Below are 18,597 nucleotides of genomic sequence, written 5' to 3'. Positions count from 1 at the left end.
CTCAGCTTGGCTTCAAACACAAATGCACCGCACGTTAGTGTGCAGGGAAATTGGTGAAATTTTTGCAAATTTGCCGCCATAATTTGCCGCCAACATTCCACAGGCCAGTGACCTGTTTTGACTACACAATGCCAGGAAATTTAACTCAATGCCCGAGACTTGAAGCGATTTTTTCCACTTTATTCTGCATTTCATAATCAGAGTCTGATAAACCCAGACTTCTATATAAGCTGTAGTCTCTCAGCCAACAATGACGTCATTAGGCATGTCTATATCCACGACCATCGGCCCGTCTCCAGGTGCCAGGGAGAAGGGCTTGGTGGCCGCCACCTGGCCGTGGAACTTGACTTTGACCTCGTAGTTGCCATGGAAACCTCGGAAGTCGAACTCCTGTCCAGCTGGCGTCGTGGTGCCGTGATGAAGGGACAGGTTGGTGCGCCAGTCGGTGAAGACTAGCTGCCGCCAGCGGCGACCTGCCTCGTTAAGCTGCGTCGATCGAAACATGAATCTATATAAACTCGTGATCAAGGAAGAGTGTATATCCATTTCTATCTCTTCGTTTAGATGTGAAACATTTTCCGAAAACATAAGAAGATGATGGAACTGTATTCAAGAAACATAGATACAATAGGGCTTATCCTTTTGCAAGGAATATACTTAAATACTTACTAATAGCTACGAATCGAAATGGACCGACAAATACAAGCAGCGTATAAAGCTTCAGTGCAACAAAAACATAAATGATAAGTGAAGAAAGCTTAGCTCTATTTGTTGTATTTAGCACCCCACCTGCACGTTATTACCGTTGGCCAGAGCACTCTGCGGGTCGTAGTGCGCCCCGTCCCAGTACCCCCACAGGATGACTCCCTCCACGGCCGGGTGGCTGAAGGCGACCCGCAAAGCGTCCTCGTAACCCGCCGCCCTCTCCAACTCGTCTGACTCGGCTACGGTCAGCTCAGTCACCCAGATGGGCAGGCCGGCAGTGGCCAGAAGGTCCAGGCGACTCTGTAAAGCAAGAAGAAGTTTAGCCTCAGGTTATCATTAGCCATTGGACTCCATCAACAGTTTGTGACTGATAGATAATCTGGGCGCAGCTGTATTGCAAGTTATTTTTGTACTCAACATTTAACCAACACGACCAATCATCATACTGTATTATCAACATCAGGTTTGCGATGGAGAACAAAGTATTTATTTCGCCAAATAGCAGTTACTCAAGCAACAACTGATGATTTTGGAAACGTTCAGACGTTTCAACTAGCATCCACTCCTTTCGTCAGTGTCACTGACGAAATAGTGTACAATTGAAACGTATACAAAACAATGGTATGGTAAATTAAGGAAGACCTTGAGAAGTATGGGATCAGGACGTCCCGTGAAGTGTCCCTGAGCCCCGATCGCGTCGACTGGAGCTCCGTTAGCGAGGAACTCCTCCGCTTGGTGCACGTAGGCCTGTGGGGAAATGCAACCACTGGTCAACTCCTTCATGCTCCTACTATGGGAGCTAGACTCTAACAGGGCCCGGCAAAGGATCTGTTCGGCAGCCCAAACCGTTTTTCCCGAGGACCTGAGACGGCTATCTCCCCCATGCTCCCCGGGAGTGCTCATCTAGATCCTCGGAAAGATCAACCTTGGCAGCGCTGACGATCAGATCTTCTACCGGGCCCTACTAGAGTCTGGCTCTCACGGTAAACGTATCATGCATCATACAGCTTATCAATGATTTTCGATTGCCTGGTAAGAATGTGAATGTAAGTATGTAAAGAATGAGGAGGTATTACGTCGCGTCGTGACGTGGCATTGACGACACAGTACTGTCAATCAGAACCAAAAGCGTACACCAAAGGTTATAATAGTGAAAACGTTTAAACTAACTTCTACAATGTTACAGACCTGTGTCATCGCACCGCTGTTAATGACACTGTAGTCGTTGAGGAAGAGTTTGGCAGTCGGGTCCTTCTCCTTCACCTTCTGGAACATCTCGTACCGGATCTGCGGGTTTCCCGTTTTCTCCACGAAGAAGTTGCCGTGAAGCATCTCGTTGTTGACGTCCCAATGCTGCAGCCTGATTCAACGGGAAGACAGATATGTATGCTAAATTGCTAACACTGTGGAACGTTGGCTACCTAGCTTGAGCTTAAGCTCTACTAGCTGCCTCCGCGGGTCGCTGGGAAAATAGTAGAAATTGCCGGCCAAATAGAGTCAATTGTATAAAGGGAGTCGGCTACTGAGAGAGGGTCAAATATGCGAATGTTACCCTCCATGACCAAAGTCCCCCGGCAAATGTTCTCCCTATAGCTGAGAGACAAGCTTGTCTGGTGGAGACAAGCTCGAGCTCGCTGCGTCCTAAATTTACTCTTTATAATGGAGATATCGCGCAAAACGTAGAAGTATCATTTAAAAGACAACAAAACTCCCAAACCGTAAAAAAGCGTGTGTTTTTTTATCAATGAAATTTGTTCAGCGCTCGGTCAAATCGCCCGACCACAGTGAGGTCGCCAAGTGATGAGATACCCACTTTACTGATCGGTTAATGTGATATTTCATAATATATTGTGTGGAAAATGCATGACCTTCGTTTCGTCAAACGTCGGTGTACACATGGGCAAGAATCAGGACGTCTTGGTTTTTCCATCTCAAAACATTTGACCATGACTTACAGTTCATGCAGAATTTTCTCACGAAATGTTCTTAAAAGATCGGATCAGTTCAGTAATGCTTGCGTGCATCGTGACATGATTGAAATATTAAGATTTACCTCCCAGCATACCGACCCACGACGTCATCAACCCGTTTCCAGCACTTCTGCTTCAGCTCTGACCCGGAGTACGCCGGCAGCCAGTTGGGAACATGGGAGTCTCCGGCTCCCCAGAACACACAGTGGCCACGCATTGGTATCCTGGGCAGGTAATGTTTTGGGTGATGGTTGAAAGAAACAAACGATAATGATATTGAAATATACTATCGTTGTATTCGTACGTTGTTTGATATTTCCTACAACAACATATTAGCTGCAGATGACTTGAGAGATTGTATATACGGTCTTACGTAATTTTACAAGTAATTACCAAATCGGACCTACATGTACAACATATTCTTAAGAACAAAATGTTTCGTCTAGGCATCTCAAACATATAAATGATACCAACTCACCCTCGACTTTCAAGTAGTTCAATCGCTGCGTCTGCTAGGTCGAACCTCAACTGTCCCTGTGATGAAATGAATGGGTTTTTCAAAATTACAAAATACAAGGAACCGTAAATTAGATGATAATTTGTCATCATGATATCTGCAGCATGACTTTACAGCTTAACGTTCTGAACCGTTGTTAAAAAGGGGTTTGCTTGACAGATAAGAGGCTTAATAAAACGTCAGCTTGTATCTGGTTGATACAGCTTGCCATAAGATAAATGGGTAATTATTTGCCAAATTTAAAAATTTGTCCTATTTACAAATGACATTAACATGGATAAGGCCATATTGTTTTGATTTACAGTATGGTGGAAAACTTTTCTTTATTTTTGGAAATGGAGCAAAAAGTGATGCGCGCGCGGATGTCATCCATCTAATCAAATCAACCTGGCCTAATGGTTCCAAAGCTAATAACTATGATGTAGACTAATTTTCTGTACTCACCTCGTTCCACTCGTTCTGCCTCCATTTGAGGTTGTTCTCCAGAACGGCCCACTCGAAGTTGTTGAAGAAGACGTCTGTGTAGAGACTGTTGCTGGGCATCTCCCAGGCGCTGACGGAGGTGCCGAAGGCAAAGTGGGATCGGGTCTGGGCTACCTGAAAATACAGGACAAGGCAGGTTACATACTTCACTTGAAGTTCATCTGTCTTCAACTTAGTAGAAGTAATTCTGAATAAAATATAAATTGCCAACCAAAATTAGACCCAAATTTTCAACTGATCAGCTCCTGTCTTTGTCAATGAATGAGCAATTCAGACTTTTTTGCAAGAGGAATAAAAGAAGCTTTATCCGGCTCTGCAACCATCCCTCAAAAGATACGGGGGGCGCCATAGACTTTCTAAAAATTATTATCTACTGCTCACCTAGTCACGTATCTGCATAACGTGATCTCACAAAAATAGTGGGGTGCTCGCTCATTCCTTGACAAAGACTGGAGCTGATCAGTCTAAAATGTAGGTAAGTTCAATGTGTTGGCAATTTGGAGTCAACTTTGACTCAGGTTCAATATTTATTTCACAACACCACAAAAATAACTGTATCTAATCTGTATGATATTTGTCAGATGCCAGATTAGCTTATCTCTACCAGACTCCGAACTACCTGAGTAGTTTTGGGAAACAATTGTGTTCGCTTTAACCCACCTCCACTGTGATGCTATGTGCGTTGGGTGTGTTGACCCTGTAAAGTAAAAAAAATCGTAAACAAGGATTTTGAGAGAGAACAAGTAAGTTACAAATAATGTCCAAGAAAGCTCTTCTATGCCCACCCAAGGTAGAAGGATGGCTATGCCTACCTTTAATAGCAGAATGTTTAATACTTTGGCAGCCACGAAGAAACATCGTTTCATACCTTATTTTGACGTCTCTCTTGCGGATTTGTTCTATCCGTGCGTCTGCCTCAGACCTCCAGTCGGCGGTGGGAGACACGAACTCCTTTAAGGAAGCGTCGTCTACAAGGAAGCGGATCTCACCGGGAGGTCCCTCCAGAAACAGCCTGATATTGCTCACGATGTCCCCGTAATCTACAAAGAGAGTCGGTTGTCATAAGGCGGAGATTAGAGGATATTTTTTAAATCTATGTACGTTTTATTACAAATTACTTTAATTCTTGTTTCTTTCACTGTAACTTTATGTTCACTGTTTTCATGGTCACCTCTGTACTTAAACTTATCATCACCGTGAAAAAAAACTATTGCTATTATTCATAATTCCTTCACACATCCGTTCTGTAAATCTTTTGCCGCCACCGTGAAGCTAAAGTTTGCTGAAAATGTCCATTTTCATCTGGCAGATAGAGTGAATTACAGTAGACAATAACTGTTATAAAGTTTAAAAATTGTGTAATTACTAACAAGCTTTCGGTCCTCCAACCCTTCTCAAGTCGAAATCACTGAAACTCAAGTCAAAGGTACACGGCAGTAGCACGTCGCCGGAACGAAAGCAAGAATTTGCGTTTAATGTCGTGTTCCTGTATTTAAGGATAATATCTCGCATACAGGTTCATTAAGTTGTGTCAAAGACATATATCTTATGCAACGACTGTTCCTCCAATGCAACGTTGACCAAAGAGAACAAAAGAGATTCGGCAGCTATGATAGGTTTCAATAGCAATTGCCGTATACGCATTACGTTCCGGCGACGTGCTCCCGCCTGTCGGAATCAGCTGCAATATAATTGTCTATACGTGTACGAGGGGGAGTCAAAAGAAACGCCTTTTGTATATATAATCATCCCAGATTCATTCTTGTATAAAATGACATGAGATTTGGCAAATTTCAACTCATTTCATACAATAATGAACCTGCTATGGTACAAAAAGCGTTTTATTCTGACCCAAAGCTCCCCCCCCTCCATATTGCTAATTATGAAGCTGTCCAAAAATATTTCACCGTCAATGGGGTTGTATTCTAATATCAAGAGACAGATAGCAACTACCCACTTGGTATGGTGTAGTCTCCACTTAGCTTCTTCCACCCATCTTGAGCAGAGATCCAGTTTCCAGCAATTTGTAGCCAAACATCAGAACTTCCGTCTAGGGAATATTAATTCAACTGTTATAATCATTGGAACAGCGTCTTCCTGATCCTTAACGTCACTACTTGTTTTTCGGCCGATATAATCACACCATTTATGTCTAAAAGTTCAAACCGAATGTTCATCTATCTATCTATCTTATCTTATCTCAAGACAAATTGGTTGCTTTAGCTTCTTCAACTTACAAAACTTGATTTTCAAGAGGTCCCTGTATATACAGAACAAGACATGTTACATTTCTCTTCCTTACCAGAAAAAGTTACGTGCAGTTTCGCCATCAGCAGGTAGGGGGTGTTTCCTCCATCGAGAATCTTGACCTGGATGCTGAACTGGTAGTTATGTCCGCCCTTGACCTTTGACCCCCAGGCCAAGTTCTGGGCAGGACCGGCCCACTGCGCACTCCTATTCAACGTAAACAAAGAATGTCCAATGTATCATCTAACTTACCTAACGATGTTCTCTGTTAATGCTCACTAAAGCAATGCTTAGTCTTTTCATAATTAGAAAGCTAAAGAAAATCAGTTCCAAACGGCATCATTTGAAGGAAGACGATGGCCTTTTAGATACCTATCCTGTGCCAGCATGCATGAAGAGCCACTGTAGCTGTCTGCAGTGAAGTAGACCCCGGTACACCCAGAACACTGCCAGAAGTCCAGCAAGGACTCGAACCCTGGGTTTGATAGCAGCTCCGAGCCTGTCTGTGAATCACAAAACAGAAATCCTTTAATTTAGAACTGGTACATACATACAAATTGCGGTTGCTTGGTATTAAGAATCACACGATAAACTCATCATCGGACACGGAACTCCCAGTTTACATTCCTTCCAAAAGACGGTTGCAGCCTTAACCCAAATGACATTCCTAGTATTGAACCAGGATCAGTAACAAACTAATTGAACCCAGCTGCAACTGTGAGTCTCAGCTACCAGTCGAGCTACATTGACATCTCTGAAATATTGTCTGAGGTGCTTTTTCTCCTGACCAAGAATCCCTTATTACAAGTTCAAATCCTCGAAAATGAAGTAAACATACCGCTAAAGTATCGACAGTGCCCACACCGGCCTCAGTCAGAGATGACCTGTCCACAAGTAGGTCTACATCATGCGGAGGTCCCTCCACATACAGGCGCATGGATGTCACTGGTTTGTCGTAAACTGAGGGATAAAAGTAAAGGTGACATAATAAAGATAAACTATACCTAACCATTCTGATGAAAATTGTTTAGGTCAGTATGACTTTTGTTGTTAAGCGCCAATGATACTGTATCGAAATGCCTTCGTAGATACATCATAAGGACCAAGTCTTATGTTGCAATTGCGGTCCCGGGTCTGGGTATAGCCTCGGTTGGGCTCTGAAAACCACAAATGTACCCCGGTGGACTGCCAGTGTTTTCGCGATTAGGTTCTGGCCTCTGTCACCGGGTCCCTGGTTGATTTTAATTCCGTGTTAAGAAAATTTGGGGGACCGGCCGTGCCCAAATATGTGGATAGCCCGGTAGCCGCAGGGTGTCCAACGGGGCCACGTAGGGGTTACGTCGAAAGTGCAGCATAAGATTAGCCCGTTAACTACCCTGTGGGGCCCCATTTTTGCCAAGTTTGACCATAGCATAAGCAATAAGCTGTGACTCTGGCCAAACCCACCTGGCAGGGCCCAGGTCGCGGTGATCCGCTTCCAGCCGTCTGTCTGACTCACGCCGCTGAGCGTCGCGATCTGCCGGTGGATGGTCTCTCCGTCTGTAAGATAACGACTAGATCTGGCATCATAAATCTATATCAGAGAACATTACGATAATTAGGTGTCTCAGATACATATCAGGTAACAAATATTAGGTAACATACAGTATATGCTAGGTAATATATATATATATATATATAAATGCATATGATATAAGATATGTAAGTAACATATGCGGGTAATGTTTCTCAGATCTAGTAACTGATATCAGGTAGTATATTATATTATGTTCTCAGTAAACTTTGGCTACGATATGGGTATCTTAAAAGCATATCCACGTCTTCTAATGCAACAGTTGCACAATGATTTCTCTATTCTCTGTCCGTTTAATGTCTTTGACTTCTTTTACTTATATTTTTTTCAAATATCTACAGATCTGATGTTTAATCTTTTAGAAAGTCGTCAGCTCACCGGAAAACGTTGTTTGCACGGTGACTTTGATCGGATGTTTGACGTCACCACCCGCCATCAGCTGTAGGTAGATCTGGAAGTCGTACGTCCGGTCAGAGATGACGTCACTTCCGTAAGCAAGATCGTACGAAGGACCAGCCCAGGCACCACGCCTTGTAGTCAACAAGTAAACAAAATAGGGTATCTGCTGTCGCCTGATTATTTAACTCAGCTTATAGTGTACAATTTATACACTCTTTACGCTAGAGGCTGCGACCGCTCTCGTGAAAGCCCCATTTACATTATATAGCCGAACATGGCTCCCGAGCACTCAGCCAACAAAGGTTGCGTGTTTCTGTGCATCGCTGTTATTACAATGAATCGGCCGAAAAATAGACTGGTACAAGAAGAATACGTTGTGCTGTCTAGGTATTTTTCAGAAATAACTAACTTGATGAAGCTAGGCATCTGCCAAACACAAAGTGTTTAGTAACTCGATATCATCAATTGTTTAGCTTTCAGACTCAGCAAAAACACCAGATATAGCAATGCTGCGAACGCAGCCATATGTTAAACCTTGCATTAAGTAAATACTATGATACTAAGATCTCTTTGGCGCGAGCAACACAATCAACAATGTTTCAACACGTATTGAAAAATGGAGTTTAATGTCATTGTGACTAGTCGCCTTAAAATCCATACCTCAAGATAGACTTAAGAGTTGCAAGAAAGTTTCACAAATGCCTTTTTGTCTGCCATGTCTCCGTCTTTACTCACCTCTGACTTGCCCGCATACTCGCCGCCCCCTCCACCTTGTCGTTCAAATACTGTTCCGCCGTGCAGCTGGAACAGTACCAGTTGTCAGGACCAAGCGGAGCCTCGAATCCGGCATTACGGAATATCTCTCCTCCCCTAACCAGGCACAACCCCAGCAAAACAATCGTGGTGGCGAAAGACGCTACACGAAACATGATTGCGCGGTCTGTAGGCTCAACAGCAGTCGACCTCACAATACGACCCTCACCGGTTCAAATGATACCTTCCACAAGGCGAAGTTGTTGGCAACGTGAAATAAACTTGCTGGACCCCGTAGTCCGCTAGCTGGCACAACCACATCACGCGTTTTCAAGTTTATGTAGAGTCAACCATGGCCCCTGTAGTTGTAGGAATACACACATGGTCATCTTTTTAACGGCTAGATTTATCAAGTAGCCTAAATGCCCATTAATTACGATTTCCCCGCCTCTATCTGCAACGGTAGCAATGAATAGGGAGGAAATATTCCGTCGTGAATATTCTTCTGACCTCTTAAGTAAAGCAGACCTGGACTGGCAAAGGATATGAGTAACGGACAACGATTTTGATTCGTTTTCCTCGGCTTTCTTATATGTTTTGACGAAACACATGTTTTGTTTTTGTATATTTTAGGTTACTTGTGTTATTTATGTCTGTTACTCATATAACAATGTCTACTTTCTTTGCCATTTGATAATTTTACTGTTTTAGTCGTCTGGGCCCCATTGAAAATACTTCAGTTGCCAGAGTTGAATGGGCCACTTAGGTTTCTAAAACTCATTCAATAGTTAGATTAAATAGAATAAGTCTGTATCATACATATCGCGGTTGTTAGTTACTTTGATTATCCTACTACGTTTATCGATCATTAACCACTAACATCTTTTATGAAGAATAGATTTTCTGTTGCTGTACGTGAAACGAAGTTTTCATCTAACTCTGATCAAAAATTCAAGTCTAGAGAAAGCGACAAACGGTGTATACAGAATCAATCGATCAAAAAAGTGATCTCTTTTTAATTTATTTAGACGAAACAGCCCCGGGCCAGCAGTCTCTGCCGCGTTTTCTTAACAAACAAGACAAAACAATAAAAAAATCTCTACCTCATCTCGCAAGATATTGCTACATTATCTACAAAATCGGGATCTATCGTTCATCATGACACCAGCTGACCTCTCGCGTTGGGCCCATGAGGTTTGGCGATTACAAACGCGAACAACGAGTAGTGAATCTCGTACAGCAGGGAAATATTGGATTAACGTCATTGAATACTTATTTATAAGAAACGACAGATACAGAAACTCCAGTACAATTGTATCATGACCTGTTTCTAACGGAAAAGAGAGATTTTGTAATGGTTTATCAGCGGTTACCTGCGGTTAAGTATTGCGTCACTTTTTGTGACATCCACCCACCGTCGACATAACGTGATTCTCACCACATCGTGCTCCGGGCTACAAAAAACTGGTTCAAAAGCCAGTAGGTCATATCTTTCCGTTTCTAAATAGACTGTGAATGATTAATTGATACAAAAATAACAACTCATACCCCTCGACCGTAAATCAAATATACAGCGCAGACAGATCGAGCATTAACAGGGAGTTGTGCTAATAAGTCCGCTGGTAAATGATAAAGGCTTTTACATTAGGATATATACATGTATGGATACGGTAAGATGGTTGAGTTGTAGACGATTATAGAATATAACTTTTCTAGCCTGAAATGCCAGACTGTTTCCAGGCTCTTCACAGATCGACTCCTCGGCTGTAAGGCCCCAGCTAGAAGGAAATTCTACAACAGACCCCTCAAAGTACGATAGATATCATAGAGATGCATGCTACTTTTTCTTCTTACACAGGCAGGTGTGTAACTAGTTTGGGGAACAAAACACCTTATCATGATCCGCTTTAGATAGAGAACAAATTTCAAAGGTCACAAAAGAGATAAAGGTGACCCATTAACTCTCCCGGTGATCTCCTGTACCAGTTACGTCCTCAGCAGCCTAGAACAGGTCAGTCATGCTGTCCGCTTTACTTAACGTATCGCTTCTATGGCTCACGGCATGTGTTGCAAGTGCACAGATATTCCGCAATCCTGGTTTTGAGTCCCTGCTAGGCCCTGATAACTGGTCATGTAGCGGCTGTACCGGACTGCAGTATGGCGAGGACAAAGTGGAGGGAAACTACAGTATGCTGGTGTCTGAAAGGTGAGCGGAGCTGAGATTAACCCAAAAGGCTTATATTTGCACCAAATAGCGTGGATACAATACATAATAGGTATGTTTGTCATTCTTACGGTTTTCTATTCGGCACATACATGTATCTGCGCTTGGACTTTTAGACACACTAGAAATGGACTCGGTTAGCATTAGGACTGATACTGAGTTTTAACTTCTTATATTCTTGTATAATGTAACGTATCTGTGTATGTATCTAGGGACTACTGAAAAACAGGTCAATAGATCTGAGTGGACCTGGGTGTATCTACTGGTAAAATAAACAAATGAAACGATATGAAATGAATACACTTTCACAATATCGTCATTGAATGAATGAAGACCTTTATTGTACATTCGTGCCCCGTGGGGCTAGATACAAGTGGTCTGACATAAACTTAACTAACATGTAAGTAACATATACAGTATACAGTACATAGTTGAAACATACGCGGTGGACGGAAGTGATAATCCAGTAGCATTATCTATTAGTAAGTTTCGTCACATGCGAACCACATCTGCGCAAGGACCACCTGACCGTTGCCCCCCTTTGTTGTGTGGCCCTTTTGATTATTTTCCCATTGGCCCAAGCATAAAGAATCCTGTCTACAGTAGCCAGTTGACAGTTGTGACCAGTAGTCTTCTATGTCCCTTGAGTGGTTCCATGAGACAACAGTTCTTCTGTATGTGACATCTCACCCACATTACATAACCTTGTCATAGGGCATCCGATTGGGCGGGTCCATCTCAGGATCTGAAGTGGGGGTCAGCCGTGAAGGGCGGACATAGCTACGCTTTCCACATCTTTGTCAAACTCTTGGATGGCGGAGCTACACCCTACCAGTTCAGGACTGCCATGAACATCGAGCTGCAAGGTGAGGCCATGTAATACAAAATTATTACAACTGCCTATTTAATAAAGGAGGAACTTGAGCAATGGTTCACAGATGTTCCTACGCTACATGGGTATTTCATAAAGCTGCTGTTTTAAACTTAACCTGACTACTACATGTTAATGAAACACTAACGTTGTTGATAATCTGTGCAAATTGTTAGGTTTTGACTCCCAAATTTTCATTTTCTGATAACAATGGATTTTGTGTTGTTAGCTAATTAAACAGCATTAGAATCATAGTCAGTAGGCTACCTCTGTTCCTTGAGTGCCACCCGGTGTGAGGTAAAAGTTAATCTGAGTTGGTAAATGACATCATGGAGAGGTCAAACTATTCGAAAACTAAAACAATTAGGCGCACTAACCGTCTCATAGCCGGGACGGGTGTTGATATTAACTTCCAACAGCCTTTGTCCAATTGCTGACGTCACACGTGCATCAAGTATCGTGTCAAGAGTAATCACGTCAGGTAGTCTGATAGCTAAAGATATAATTTCGAGTCCAATTGTTTAGTAAGCAAACCGTTTAACCTCTCCATAAACCCTCCCCTGTTTACCAGACGGCAGTGATGTCCACCTGATGATGTCCCGTACGAGTGTGTCAGCTGAGGACGGCTGGAGGAGACTGTATGGGGACATCACGATGCCAGGTGGGCTTGCTCAATCAAGATAAAGTGTACATACGTTGTTTCGTTACTAAATGATTATTGACTCCATGAAGAATGGAAGTTTTGGGTGACTGTGTATGTGTGCGTGTCTATGTGTTTCCGCATATTTGTGATCAAGAAGGCCTGGATGGATTGTAATGAATTCGGTATGTAGTTAGGTCTTTGAAAGACAAATGTCATAGTCAAATTTGGCTCTCCGACGGTCAGCTTTCCTTGGTGCTAGCTGCAGAAGAACTTACTTTTTTTTTTGTCCTGGACATGCTATGGTCTCCATTTTTCCTGATAAGTTGAAGAACTGAATCTTTACAAAACAGGTGCTAATCGTGAGATTTATTGGTTGGCGCATATTTTAAGTAAGAAAAAAAGGCTTAAAATACGTATCTAACTCCGCGATGTGAATTGGCAATTTGAATATGATACGCGTAGTGGGCTTTTACTAACTCGTAGAATAACTCCAACCTTTAACCTATTGAAACATACTCCAGGCGACTACGGGGATACAGTGAGCAGGGTTTGGCTGCACGTGGGGGGAGTGCCGGCCACAGTCGGCTTCCTGGTGGACGGTGCTTACCTGGAGGAGCTGCCCAGGGATAGCTGGAGGGCTGAGGCGGATGCACGGATCGAACAGATCCGCAAGAGGGACGTCATTCTCAGGTAGGGATTAAATCTCCGCGAAATGCGATTAAAAAAAGGTCTCAAGACTTTCAAACATGTTGAAAAGACGTTAAACCCTACCATACAAACATAAGCACACCAACCAGGAATGGTTGTGGTACTTTGCTAGTCAGAAGTATATACCATCTACACGCAGGGAGAACAACAAAATGTCCCTAATACCAACTTGAAGGTTCTTTATTCAACACCCAGGATCTATATATTGTCAACAGCCGGCATTTTGGTGACGGACTAGCACTTTTTACACTTCAGGCTATGGGTCGCTGCTAACAATGCGGTCCCAAACGTAGCGTTATGTCATATTTTCAAGAATATTATGTTGTCATACATGTATATAACGTTACAAAATTCAATATTGTCCAGTAGCAATGAATAAAAAAGTTAGATGTTTTGGACCGCGTACATCAGAATGCTTTACATTTGGGACCGCATGTGGCATAGTACCAGTCAGTATTGCCCTATGGAGGGTGATAGTCACCGAAATGTCGGCTGTTGATCGTATATAGATCCGTATTGTGAATAAAGAACTTTGTTATTCAGTAAATTTCCAACCTGATGAAATTATTCACGAAAAAAAATCTGCCTGATCCCTGTGTTGAGGGCATTTGCCTGTGTCACTCTACATCATGATATCAAGGAAGCCAGATTATATAGTCATGTTCATGCTAGAATTTGTCTTTTTATACCATCCACAGGATAAACACTGATAGTCCAGAAAGCGTTGAAGTTGAGGTATGTGAATACTATGTCCTGTCGATATCATTTTGATACATTTTCCACCGGAAACTCATGTGTAAGATTCTGTTGCTTTATTCTTGAAGTTTTTCAGTCACATTTTTTTCTAAAACTGTTTGAATAGGCGCCTTCACTAGGGGTGGGTACCGGTACATAAAATTCAGGTCAGGTTCAGGTCTAGAGGGTCAGGTCCAGGTCTGGACCTGTACCTGTACCTGATTATTGTAGTGTCGCAGTACATCATATTTTGGAGACCGAGACACACGTAAAAGTCTCCAAACGTCATGTCTGGAACGATATAATTTCTTAGGTTTGCACTTTGTCTCAAAATTATAGCTATACTCTTCTCGCCGTCTGTTTACTCATCCTTCAGGGTTTCTAGATATGATTCACAGCTAACGTCTTCGAAAACGACTCTTAAATCTGCTGTTTTGTATTTTCTTAGACCAGTTGTGTGGCCGCCTGCTGGTAGCCTGGTACTATGAATTTTCTAATCGGTCCATAGGCCGGTCCACTGATTTTTTACGGATCGGTTTTTTTTGGAACGGTCCAGTAAGAAATACCGGTTTTGTACCGGTACACGGTACCGGTACCCACCCCTAGCCTTCACACTTCCGATTGGGTAATGTATCAAAGGTGAAGGCCCCTGAGACGTAAACAAAGCCCTACATTGTTATGCATATTGCGACAATGGTCGAGACAAGAACGTTTTACAAGCCAGAGGCCTTCACCTTTGAGATATTACCTACAATTCCTGTCGCCACCCATGCGTATTGGGAAGCGTTTATTACGTGAAGTAACATCGCCTTCCTTTTTAGGTCGTCCAGAAAAAGTCTCATTTTGCCTTCGGGTCTGCTGTAAACGCCACGGCGCTGAAGACTAATGGGCATTACCGAGACTTCTTCTTCAACAACTTCGAGTGGGCCGTGATAGAAAACGACCTGAAATGGCAGCAGACTGACCCGTATGTGGTAAGGTTTGATGATAATATTGTACAACACGGAATGTTTGGAATGGACCACAGAGTACAACTGTGTCAATCGGTGCCAATGCAATGAACTTGCAAATTTGTGAAAAAGTGAAGAAAAAAAATTCGCAATTGACAAAATGCCTCGAATGTGTGGAAAAAGGCGCAAAATGGCAGTCACTGCAAATATCTTTTTGATGAATCGTGATCATTGTACATCTGTTTTTAATTCAGTGGTAACGAGTGCGTGAGTGAGTGAGTGAGTGAGTGAGTGAGTGAGTGAGTGAGTGAGTGAGTGAGTGAGTGAGTGAGTGCATAGCTTTCGTTCTAAACTTTCTTGGACTATTTCTCCTAATTCTACCCTATTTATTTCACGTTGCTACTATGCATTGTGGTCAACAGATCAGCTGATGATTTAATAATACATATATAATACCTGCTAATTTGCAAATGTAGCTTCCGGGCAATGATGGTCATATCAAAACATGTCAAAAGAGACCTATTGTTCTCTGAGTGACGATATAGTGCAATAGCAGCACGAACGTTTCCAAAATGAGCCTTGCAGTACTACGTAAGGAACTAATGATGCTTTTATTCCTTATTTCAGGGTATTCATAGATGGCCTGACACTGTGATAGAAATGTTGGAGGATCAAGGGTAAATGAATTTCTCATGATATTTTGATACTTCAGTAGTTATAGAATAAAATCATTCATATTCAACAGGAAAGTATTCAAATGAGGAAGAAAATGAGAGAGAGAGTCTACTTCTTTCTGTATTGATGTTACTCTACATTGCTGTATTCTTTGTTTTGATATCACTTTATTTTTCAGCGTGCCTATTCGTGGTCATTGTATTTTCTGGGCGAATCCAGAACGTGTGCCATGGTGGCTAAACTGGCTGTCCTGGCTGGATTGGATCTGGAGCATCGTGAGATACATGAGCTGGCAAAGAGTTGATGACGTCGCCGGTCGTTATGCTGGAAGGTACGAACTTAACAATCCTGTAGCAAATCTTTACTTAGATACTGACTACTCTTCAGCAAATCTTTAATTACACACCGAAACTATTCCAATGCAATCAAATTGTTCCAACTTTTAGATTTGATGTACGAGTAAGTTGTAACCGTTATGATACACGCTGAAAGCTTTACACGTTCCTTTCCGCTTGTTCAAAAAAATCTAGTACATTACATCCTAAAATCAAATTTTTGATTAAATTGTAGAAGATATTCCTTACTTTAAACAAATATCTAAATACATCACAGGATGTTTAGATCTTAGAGCCAGTAGTGTAGATGGGACGTTAAAGTCAACATGTAGATTTATTCATACACTTGTACGCTAATTCATTTGTATCCACGTGCCTGTTTGAATGTATATGCCAAAAAGCAGTTGCTTAAGCAACTGGATATCATTTTGGAAAAATTCCCAAATCATATCCAATCTCTTAAGTAACTGTTTTTGGGTGTTTCTTTAACTGGATATCTAAACTCCATTCGACGTTTGGATGTCATTGTAGTAGACTTAAGACGCTGTACTTTTATTGTGTCAATAAAGATTGTAAAAAGAAGGCACTTCTTTCTCTTCGAATCACTTAGGTTGGCTCACTGGGATGTGAACAACGAGATGCTGCACCATAGCTACTTCATGGACACGACAGGAGGTCCTCAGATCCGTTACGACATGTTCCACTGGGCGAAGGAGAAGGACCCAAACGTCAAACTCTTCCTAAACGACTACAACGTCATCAGCTCTGGTCAGTCGACCCAGGTGTGTAACTTGGTACTGCTCTAGCATGGAGATGTACAACTTGTAGTGGCCTCACAGCTGAGCGCCTGGTTTTAAATTGTCGATAACTTGTAGACACCGGTTCGAATCGTTGGAAGTGCGTCTCTATGGGACTTCACCCGTCTTTCAGAAGGGACGTAAAATGAGGTGATGCATCGAACACGTTTAAAGGAAAGGGATAGCAAACCCCACGTAAAATACACACTGCCACAGAGAGAGCATGGCAACTGGCTTACCTAAGTGCCACTAGAATGCGAACAACAATACTGCTCGAACATGATAGCTATATGATTATGATGCTGAATTCAAATGGGAAAATGTCAAATGCTTTGATTTTTACTGACGCATACTCAACTCAAAAGCTTTACAGTATGATGAACAGAAAGCAATCAAGCGATCTGTATTTGTATTGTATGGTTTGATACATTCAAAGCCATATTTGTTGATTGTTTTTCTCCAACACAGGCTTATGCAGATCAGATCTCCGAGTTCCTTGCCAATGGGGCGCCGGTAGGTGGTATCGGTGTGCAAGGTCACTTCCGAACTCGTCCTGACCCTGTTCTTATCAAGGTATACAGCAAAAAGCAGTAGTTACTTTCATAACATTCATTATAACATGCTTCACATGTTTAGACAGTCAAGCAAACATGAACCTGACTAACAAAACATCCCAGATTCCCCTTCTGCGTAATAGAAGAGAGCTTCGTAGGCACGCGGCGTGGAGGCAGCTAGTTATATTACACTGAACGACCTGTCACATATAATCAATTGCACATCTGGCTGTAAGCGTCCTTTAAAGCTATCTAATAGGGATGCTCCTACCAGTCCTAGTTCCACTCTAGGATAGCTCTAAGACAGTATCCTTGGTTGATAACTTTGGTTCTTGAAGACATGACTATATTGTGTTATTGTCTGAGCTAGTATTATATATTTGGTGCTTAGTACATCTACCCGTTTATTTTGTACATCGTGCATAATCTGGTCATTTTTTTGGTCAAACTATGCAGTTTTTGGTCTTTCTTACCACACCAAAATACGCGAGTCTTATTTGTTTAGACCCGCCTGGATCTACTTGCCTCTTCTGGGCTGCCAATCTGGGTGACTGAACTGGATTTCAGCGAACCCGACCAATCTGTGAAGGCAGACGGTTACGAGGACGCCATGCGGGCTGCCTTCAGTCATCCAGCGGTGGAGGGGCTCCTGATCTGGGGGTTCTGGAACCAGTCTCATTGGAGACCAGAAGCTGCACTCGTGAATGGCGACAACTTCAAAGTAATCCTTTATTTGTCTTAGCAGTCAGTGCATCTCTGTTGTCACACTTGTACTAAGAACAGCATTCTTCATTTGGCTCTGATTTGAAAACAAGAATTCTTATAATTTTTATCCTTGATATGGTCAGCTCTGAACAAATGTCTTCATGTCTTCATGCTTATTGCAATTGGTGTTTACGAAATGCAAACTCAAAGGCATCTTTATGTGCAACTTCTACGCTGCAGCTCAACGAGGCCGGTCGTCGTTGGCAGCGGCTTGTCTTCAACGACTGGCGCACCAACCTGTCCCTCACGGACGGCATCGTGACGCCAGAAGGCAAGGAGTTCATCTTCCGTGGTTTCCATGGTAACTACGAGGTCAAGGTCAAGTCCCACGGTCAGGTGGTGGCCACGAAGACGTTCTACCTACATCCAGAAGAAGGAAGCTTTGTTGTAGATCTTGACATAACCATTGAAGAATAACGGGTGGTCTCTTCGTGATTGAGCACCATCATGCCAATGGTAACAATCAGAGGAATACACATGTTCCTTCCTATGCGGACAATAAACTTGAACTTGAAATAATTGCCTTTTTTGTGTCCGATCTTGTTGCTTCCAAGGATTGATGAGTGAAGATGTCTGTTTTAATATATATATATATATATATATATATATATATGGAAAAGAACTTACGGATATAAGCCAAGATAAGATCTTCACACCCTTTGTAAAGTTAAGATAAAGGTTGTAACGTTATGT

The 18,597-nt window shown here is 42.4% G+C and overlaps 2 protein-coding genes across 2 annotated transcripts; one reads left to right on the top strand and one right to left on the bottom strand.

Annotated features, from left to right (window-relative positions):
- Positions 1-164: 164 nt before the first annotated feature.
- LOC136427926 (uncharacterized) lies at positions 165-8,922 on the bottom strand. The gene is made up of 16 exons (XM_066417159.1): positions 8,630-8,922; positions 7,874-8,025; positions 7,369-7,461; positions 6,761-6,882; positions 6,295-6,425; positions 5,978-6,129; positions 5,633-5,725; positions 4,544-4,715; positions 4,336-4,372; positions 3,637-3,789; positions 3,154-3,209; positions 2,759-2,899; positions 1,894-2,065; positions 1,348-1,452; positions 790-1,005; positions 165-486 (listed from the first exon to the last, which is right to left on the bottom strand). The coding sequence occupies exons 1-16, from the start codon at positions 8,821-8,823 to the stop codon at positions 241-243; spliced, it is 2,235 nt and encodes a 744-aa protein (XP_066273256.1). The 5' UTR covers positions 8,824-8,922; the 3' UTR covers positions 165-240.
- A 2,653-nt stretch (positions 8,923-11,575) lies between these two features.
- LOC136427925 (anti-sigma-I factor RsgI6-like) lies at positions 11,576-18,395 on the top strand. The gene is made up of 11 exons (XM_066417158.1): positions 11,576-11,737; positions 12,314-12,403; positions 12,907-13,075; positions 13,792-13,828; positions 14,650-14,802; positions 15,406-15,455; positions 15,632-15,784; positions 16,399-16,570; positions 17,054-17,158; positions 17,645-17,860; positions 18,085-18,395. Exons 1-11 carry the CDS (start codon positions 11,719-11,721, stop codon positions 18,319-18,321), a joined length of 1,401 nt encoding a protein of 466 aa, XP_066273255.1. The 5' UTR covers positions 11,576-11,718; the 3' UTR covers positions 18,322-18,395.
- The last annotated feature ends 202 nt before the right edge of the window (positions 18,396-18,597 follow it).

This window comes from Branchiostoma lanceolatum, chromosome 2 (genome assembly GCF_035083965.1).
Source record: "Branchiostoma lanceolatum isolate klBraLanc5 chromosome 2, klBraLanc5.hap2, whole genome shotgun sequence".
Taxonomy (NCBI): domain Eukaryota; kingdom Metazoa; phylum Chordata; class Leptocardii; order Amphioxiformes; family Branchiostomatidae; genus Branchiostoma; species Branchiostoma lanceolatum.
The sequence above is the reverse complement of the archived record's forward strand: the minus strand, read 5'-3'. Positions and strand labels throughout refer to the sequence as shown.